This window comes from Mesoplodon bidens (genome assembly GCF_964165515.1).
Source record: "Mesoplodon bidens genome assembly, contig: HAP1_SCAFFOLD_528, whole genome shotgun sequence".
Classification (NCBI taxonomy): Eukaryota; Metazoa; Chordata; class Mammalia; order Artiodactyla; family Ziphiidae; genus Mesoplodon; species Mesoplodon bidens.
In genome coordinates, this window is record NW_027672313.1 from 105,057 (window position 1) to 113,533 (window position 8,477).

The 8,477-nt window shown below is 37.1% G+C and overlaps 1 protein-coding gene across 1 annotated transcript in view; it reads right to left on the reverse strand.

The window, feature by feature from the left end:
• The window catches only part of LOC308610354 (putative helicase senataxin), a 61,896-nt gene extending 53,875 nt beyond the window's left edge, over positions 1-8,021 (reverse strand). Inside the window, exons 1-4 of the mRNA XM_081259524.1 lie at positions 7,532-8,021; positions 6,088-6,298; positions 4,029-4,138; positions 294-513 (exon numbers count right to left, since the gene is read on the reverse strand). Coding sequence (XP_081115650.1) covers positions 294-513; positions 4,029-4,138; positions 6,088-6,298; positions 7,532-7,708 — 718 coding nt within the window. The 5' untranslated portion in view covers positions 7,709-8,021. The remainder of the gene's footprint in view (positions 1-293; positions 514-4,028; positions 4,139-6,087; positions 6,299-7,531) is intronic.
• Positions 8,022-8,477: the final 456 nt, after the last annotated feature.

The window sequence follows — 8,477 nt, forward strand, 5'->3', positions numbered from 1 at the left end:
CCTATTAAGTTCAGCTGCTGTGCTAATACGGTAACATCTAATACTGCCTTAAATAAAAGATCTATTTGCCATACTTGAAAATGTACCTCTTACACAGATGATTTCTAGGATAAGAAATGTTTAAAGACAAGATGTTGTAATAGTCAATTTAATGACAGAACAAGAATTGTGAACTATGAAATCCTTTATTTAGCAATTTTGATCAGATTACCAGAAGAGATCCCTTCCCTTGCAGGATAATCGTAAGAAATATTGGAAAATACTAATTATATGTGTGTAGGAACAATACTCACCTAACCAATAGTTTTTGTAGTTGGCAGTATCATACATGTGTGAAGGCAGAAGAATCAGTTTACCCTTCTCAAGGACAGAAGAAGTATCAATGTCTGGACTTTCGAAAAGCCCCAACTCAATAACTTTAAAAAGGCAAGTCAAAACCTCCTGTAAGTCATAATAATCATCTCTGTTCACTTTCCCCAAGTTTCTTGCTGTCAGGATAGCCCAACGTGAAACCTAAAAGTGTAACACATTCATTACTTCATTTAACACACAATTGTCTACAGAAAGAATACAGTTAAAATAAGATTCTCTACAGATTACAGAGGACACAAGATACATCAAATACTTTAAAAAAATCATTGCACCGTATATCTTAAACTTATACAGTGCTGTATGTCAATTATACCTCAATAAAACTGGAAGAAAAAAACTATCATATAGAATAAAGTACTTTAGGAAAAATACATGATTTTCAGACATTTAAAGGAAATAAACCAAAAGGTCCATGATGACAGAAAAAAAAAAAGACGGAAGATACTAATTACAATTGAACTTTGAACAACACACAAGGGTTAGGGGCACCTACCCTCTGCGTAGTTGAATACACTAATATAATTCGAATATAACATAGTTGGCAGCCCTCCATATCCTGGTTCTGCATCATGGATTCAACTAACCTCGAACTGTGTAGTACTATACTACATGCTATTAAAAAGGATCTGTGTATAAGAGGACCCATGCAGTTCAAACCCCTGTTGCTCAAGGGTCAACTGGAATGCGACATGTGAACCTTACTTGATCCTGATTTGATCTAACCCTGATAAAGCATTTTTGAGAGAGTAACTTCCACTCAAATACTGACTAGAAATATATTATTATTATTATTATAAGTGTGTCGATGTAATTGTTCTTTTTAAAGAGCACTTACCTTTTTGATACACGAACTAAAGTATTTTATGGATGAAATGCTCTGATGTCTAAGATTTGCGGTAACTAAACAGGAGTAGAATATTGACCACATATTGATAACAGATGAAGCACAGTGATGGATATATGGGGGTTCACTACACCAATCTATTTTTGTATGTTTGTAATGTTCCATAATAGAAAGTTAAAAAAGGAAAAATGAAAAGAGAAACCTCAGAAGAAATCAAAGGTCACCTCTACATGGCGATATAGCATAGGGAAGTGATTTTAAATTTATTCTGCACTACAAACTGAATTTAGTGATCACAACCAACCTTAAAAACTAAATAAATTTTTTTTTAAAAAATCAGTGGGCTTCCTTCATAGTAACAGTAAGTACTGTTTTGTGAAATGTTTAGGTCACGTATGTCTATATGTGTGTGAACTCGATGAAGAATATTTTTACTTAGGTTATGGGCAGAAAAGTTTGCAAAACATAGAACTAGTGGACAAAAGAATGGGCTCTATGCCAACATAATTAAGTAATGGATTTTAAGCTATCGAAAAAAAATACAAAGGAATCAATGAGTCTATAACTTATGATAAACAGATGAATAAATGAAGAGCAGGGAAAATGGCTCTTGATTATAGTATAATCAATGTCAAGTGCTGACTGGTAAAACGTGTAAAGTGCTGGGGTTGAAACTATTTTGCAATCTTAGAAAAACTGGCTCAGGGAAGAACCATCAGGTAATGCTAAATTTAGGAGAACATTTTGGTGAGGAGTAAGGTATTTATGTGATCTTAGAGTACTTAAGAAATAGACATTGTACAGTGAAGAAACTGGACAACACCTCAACTAGATGATCAAAATTAACATCACCATGAGAGGCCGGATGATATGGCATGCCGTATATCTGACAGCCTGAGAAGGACATAACATCCTTCACTTATGTAGTTTTCCAGTTGGAACGTATAACCGAAGCCTAACCATGCGCAAGCATCAGACAAACCCAAAATGAAAAGCATTCTATTTTTTGTAAATGGGAGGGAGGCAGAAATGACTATTCTTCAGAAATGTAATTGTCATAAAAGACAAAGATAGGCTGCGGAAATGTTACAGATTAAGGGAGACTAATGTAACACAACTACATGTAAATCCTGATCCTGGTCTGGATACTGGAGTACAGGGGGAAAATGCTACAAAGTACACTGGATCACACGACACAACTGGAAAACAGACCTTACTGTGTCAATGTTAAAGTCACTGAAGTTTATAATATTGTGAGAATATACTTATTCTTAGGAAATATACACTGAAGTATTTAGGGGCAAAAGGCTATGATACATGCAACCTACTCTCAAATGGTCAGAAAACAAACAGCTTTGTAGTTAACTGAAAGCAAATGATAGAACAAATGGAGTGAAACATTAGTAATTGGTGAATACAGCTAAAGAATATACAGGTGTTTTCTACTTTTTTTATTTTTGAGAATTTTCTGAAAATTTTAAAGTATTTTCAAATAAAAACTTTAAAAAAAGCATTAGGGCTCTGGATCAGGCTGCCTATATACAAATCCCAGTCACCATACTAGCCTGTGTAACTGTGGTTAAGTCTCCTGACTCAGTTTCCTCACCTACAAAAACACATATATAATGAAGAATACAGTCATTCCTGGCCCTGCAGACCCAGTCACCCAGTCTGCAAGTTCTTGGCCCAGGTCCTGGTTGCTCAGCTGGACCTGCTTCCTCTACTGCTTTGCAGCTTTAAGAAAGCCAGTCCCGGAGAGCAGCTGGCTGTACTTTCTGTCAGTCTTCTTTCACAGGCAGGAAAGCCCCACCCTTATTTTAAGCACAGGCCTCGACTCTGGTTCTACCCTTGCCTGGAGTAGACTTGTAATTCTTATTATCATGCACAAACTCAGTCCCCTGCTACCTACAGCCACCCAGGCCGACATACAGGTTTCCACCATGTATCACTTTGTATTTCTGTTCCATTACTGGTCCAAAGAAACATTTACCCTTTAAAAAGTGGGACTATACCTTTTAGAATTCCACTTTTTGAATTCTTTTCTATCATTGTTTGGGTTTGGCACAAAGGAGACAGAAATTCACCACCATTCTGACTGGAAACCCCATTACCGTGTTCTTTCTTCGCCACTTAAAAAAAAAGCCTCTTTACTATCCTTCTATTGGCAGAGCAACCCTTCGTGGCTATTGTCTTAACGTTGTAACTCAGTTCTAGAGGCCAATGTGCACAGGTCCTACTGCACACGCTGCCTCGCCACATGATGTTAAGTCCTCAAACTCGAGCAATCAGCTCAAAGTCAGGTTCCAAGCCTCTGGTGTTGCTCTCTGCTTCTGTCTACCTACTGTTCTGATTCTCATGTTCCTCTTCCTGTTTGGCACCTAAGAACTGAATCTCCTTGTTCTCCCCTCTACCCCATCACCTGTTAAAAATCTCATCTATTAGCAAAATAATTATTTCAAGTGTTTTAACTGGTATTTCCATGTGCTTGGAGCGGGGCAGGCAAGCAAGAAAAGCAAGAGAGAACTCTCCTTCTTCGTTAGTTCAGGTCAACACACTGAAAGTTCAGATTATTCCCTCATTTGTCTTTTAAACTGAAGCATCACCTGTCAGAACTGTTTCCCTACTCTTTTAACCCTCTTCTTTGAGCCCCCCAGCACCCCCTCCTGAACTACAGTAATGTTACAACAACAAGAGAATAACTTTGGCAAATATTTTAAACAAAGTACACATCAAAAACCTCTATTATAGTTATCTGTAATATAGGTGCAAAAATAAAATATCCCCTCTTCCACTGCCTAACACTCACACTCACCATTTCATTGGGATGGACCAAAAACAAATAGATCCCTGGATGTTTGTCAAAAACCTGAAAGGAGCAGTTAGCTTGTTCCATCCGGCAAAGTGCTTCAACGCATAATTCATCTAAATAGAAAAAATAAGGCAGTAAACATAAGACATAAATCTTATCAACGTATCAAGATTCCCTAAATTTGGCTCCTTCAGTTGCTCTGTAAGTAAATGAAAAGTTGCTCCTTTTTTTTTTAAACTGAGGCATAAAATTGCTGTAAATGTAGGAATGATATTTAGCTGCTGAAAGACCGGTAGGTTGATCATAGTGTGTGCCTATGAATTGCTCTGACTTTCCTAGTACAAACATCTTTTTTCACACTGGGCATAATTATCTCCAGAGAGCACCTTCTTAGAAGTATGGCTATAGGTCCAATTCCATTAGCATTTTACATTTTGATCCATGAGGACTTTATCTTGTACCCCAGGGATAAAATCAGCTTTGCCCCACAAATGGCTATTTTGTCCTACTCTCAGTTACTGAGTAATCCATTTTCTCCAGTGGTTTGAAATGCTATCATCAGCAAAGAGTAAATTCCCCAAATATATTCGGTTTACTTCTGGAGTCTCTACACTGCTCCATGAGTCTATCTGTACCAGCACTATCTTAATCCCTGTTGCTTCATGGAAATTTCTTCATCACTCTTTCAAAAGTATACTGAATAGACTCATACGTTTACCATATCAGATGAATCAACTTTATTTTGTCAAGCTTCAAAGAATATTGTAGTGACAGTGGTTAGCTTTGGGAAGGAGGGACAATGACTGGAAAAGTAAGAGGAGAGCTTCTGGTGTGTTGATGATGATTTGTTTCTGACCTGGGTGCCAGCTACACAAGTATGCTTAGTTTATGAAAAATCAAGCTTATATAGTTTTCTGGATATGGTACTCTTTAATAAATGTTTGAAAAATGACTTGTTCGAATTTATTTAGAAAGAACTGATTTATCTAATAAATCTTTAGATATACTTTTCAATTTACTGAAAATACAGAGGATAGAGAAACAAGTCAAATAACATGACAAGGAAGAAATCAGAAAAGTCCAGGAAGCACATTATTCTTTAGGGCAACCATCTGGTCTCAGCAAGTCAAAGTTATGACAAAAAAAAAAATCTATCTATCTATCTATCCATCTATCTATTTATCTAACTATATCTATACCTGTGCACACATACGTAAAAGTAAACTATTCTGGATTAAAAGAGATGTAAGAAATATGGAACCAAATGGAACCAAATGCACAGTCCCTGATTGGACTCTAATTTAAATAAATCATCCAAAAAACACATTTTGCAACTACTGGGAAAATCTGAATGTGGACTAGATACAGTAGTGGGTGCCTTAAAGGTACTGTTATTTCGTTAGATTTGACAGATCAGGAAAATGTCTTCAAGAGATTCATATTAAGAAATGCAAATATAAATGGCCAAAATCTAGGCAGACATAATATGCTATGCCATTGTGATTACTGAAAACTACTACAGACCAGTGGTTCTCAACCTGGCGATTTTGTCCCCCACTGGCCCTGACCCCCAACTCCCAAGGGACGTTTGGCAATATCTGGAGACAATTTTGCTTGTCACAACTAGGGTAATGGGGAGAGCAAGTCACTACCAGCATCTAGTGGAGAGAGGGCAGGGATGCTGCTAAACATCCTACAATAAACAGCATGTCCCTCACACACCAAGATTTATCCAGTCCAAAATGTCAACAGTTCCAAGTATGAAAAACCCTGCTACAGACAAATTCCAAGAATGAAAATTAATTGAATGGATAGAAGAATAAATATGTGATGAAGCAAATACAGCAAGATATCAGCAGCTGTACAATCTATGTGGTGTGTATATGGTATTCACTGTGTAATTCACTTTTCTAGGTTTGGAAATGCTCAAAATAAAACGTTTGGAAAAAAAAGTATCCTAAGTATATGTTTAAGAAACAGATTTTCAATATAGATAAACCCAAATTCTTACAATTCTTAAAATATAAAAATGATACAACTGTGAAACACCCAAGATACTCACTAACACGCTCATGTAAAAGCAAATAAGGATATTTCAGTATTTCAAGAAGAGCAACTCGAAGCTTATTTTTAAAGTCTTGGCCAGTAAGGTCAAACAGCTGTGCCTCTCCATTGTTGTCTACTATATGTAACTCGTCATCGTCTCCAATTTCTCCCTTCATGGCCTTTTCAAAGTGATTTATGAGACGTGAGGTTTCTAATTCCCATAAAACCTACAGGAAAAGAAAAACGGGCAGTGTGCTTTATATCTTATTAGCAACAAAATATACTGGATGTGACGATCCTTCTAGAAAGCCTTTTCCTAAGCATAAAAATTCAGAAGTTTAAAGAAGTACCAGGGCTTCCCTGGTGGCACAGCGGTTGAGAGTCCGCTTGCCGATGCAGGGGACACGGGTTCGTGCCCCGGTCCGGGAAGATGCCACATGCCGCAAAGCTGCTGGGCCCGTGAGACGTGGCTGCTGAGCCTGCGCGTCCGGAGCCTGTGCTCAGCAACGGGAGAGGCCACAACAGTGAGAGGCCTGCGTACCAAAAAAAAAAAAAAAAAATTATATTAGATTTAAAGAAAACAGTCACTGAACATAAAAGTGGCTTTTATGATACATGAACATGAGTACATAGAGCATGAGATGTTTACAACATTGCTCTTGCAGAGTTTTGTTATCAACAGCACTGTCAACTATACTCTATTGAAAAGGAAATGAGAAGTTGGAGCTTCTTTACACAAGCTGGGCCTTCTCTGACTTCCCTCCTATGTTCCAGCCATAGGTAATTACCTTGAAACATCAGCTTTAGCATAAAGGCATTGGTTAGCTTCATCGCTAGGCAACTTTGTAAACGTAAAGTTTTCCTCAAAATGTTCATAACTTATCATCCCCTCCTCTCTTCTATATTATTATACGTAACTCTATGGTCTGTATTCCATTTCTCACCAGATAAATATAATAAACCAATATTCAAAGCCACATATTTAAAATTATATGTTTCACTTTGGTTCCTGTGAATGAAAAAAATGTTTGTCTTTATTGATTTATAGCACTTAACATTAAAAAATGAAGAGAGGGGAAAAAGAGAACTATTAGCCAATAAAAGAATAACCCAAGCCATTCAGATACCTGGCTGTTAAGAAAGTCAAACACAACGACATTAAAACATGAACCCAAAAATACCCCATACGTCACTTCATTTCATGAAACTGTTTCACATCAAAATGTCTAAAAGTGGAGGATTATAAAATTCTGCTTTAGATTTCAATTCAATTCCATCAATCAATAAGCATTTATTCAGCACCTACTATCTACCAGGCTATGAGTTACATACTACACGTATATTAGCATTCACAGTTTAAATCACGTTTTCAGTTCCCTGAATGCTTCCAACAGAGTTTAAATTTATTCTCTTCCTAGTTATCAAGCTCTGAAAAATACTGCCCAATTAATGTAAAGTACCTTATGTAAGAATGGCAATTCATCCCTTGCTTTGTGGTATTCCGCCACACATTCTAAGCAGTAGCAGAGGTCTTCATCAGCTGTTTGAAATTCACTGGAGTGGGTCTTGGATGCATAGCGTTGCAGGAAGTCAATGGTGGAAATACCACCTGGTGTACACCAACAACATGTGCTCATTCTGTACCTGTATCCAGAAAAGAAGACATGGAAAGACTAAAGAAAAAAAAAAAAACACACAACACTTCAGGCCTATTCTGGTGGAGAATGGGTACATTTCCTACTAATGATCATGTCTTCAACTTACAATGTGCCTCGACCACATCCAGAACATTCTGCTGGCCAGCTTATCAATCACTGGCTAAACTCAATCTGAGCTTACTCGTAAAAACTTTACCTGTGACACATGAAAAATAATGAAATGAAAGCAGTTAGTAATAAACATCATAAGGCAACATACAGCTGTGTTATAAAGCCGGCTCAAAACTATACAGTACTGATGGGAAATTATATACAGAGACATAGAATTATCAATGTTTTCAAAGTACAGATTTTGGAGTGTTCTAATCATGTACTGGAGTCAAGTGAAAAGCTCAGGAAACCTTTCACATTCCCTGAGGCCCTGCTCCCGAAATCCCTGGAAACCTTAGAAATCCCCAAATATTAGTCCATACCAATAACAAAAACTCATATAGAGAAGAATTTTCTCTTGGTTTGGAAGTATATATACACATGAATTTGCACATGTGTGTATGAACTGCTGCCCATAACTCACTGCTCGTCAAGGCAGTATAAACTGTAATGGCTGCAAATATAATAGCTACAAAACTATTCCTACTAAGTTTGAAACTTACAGTTTTCAACTGTCTCCAATTTGGGGTTTTATACTACCATCAGAGCCTCCACCATCCAAACTCAAGTAAAAAGGGTTAAATGAAATTAATTTCAG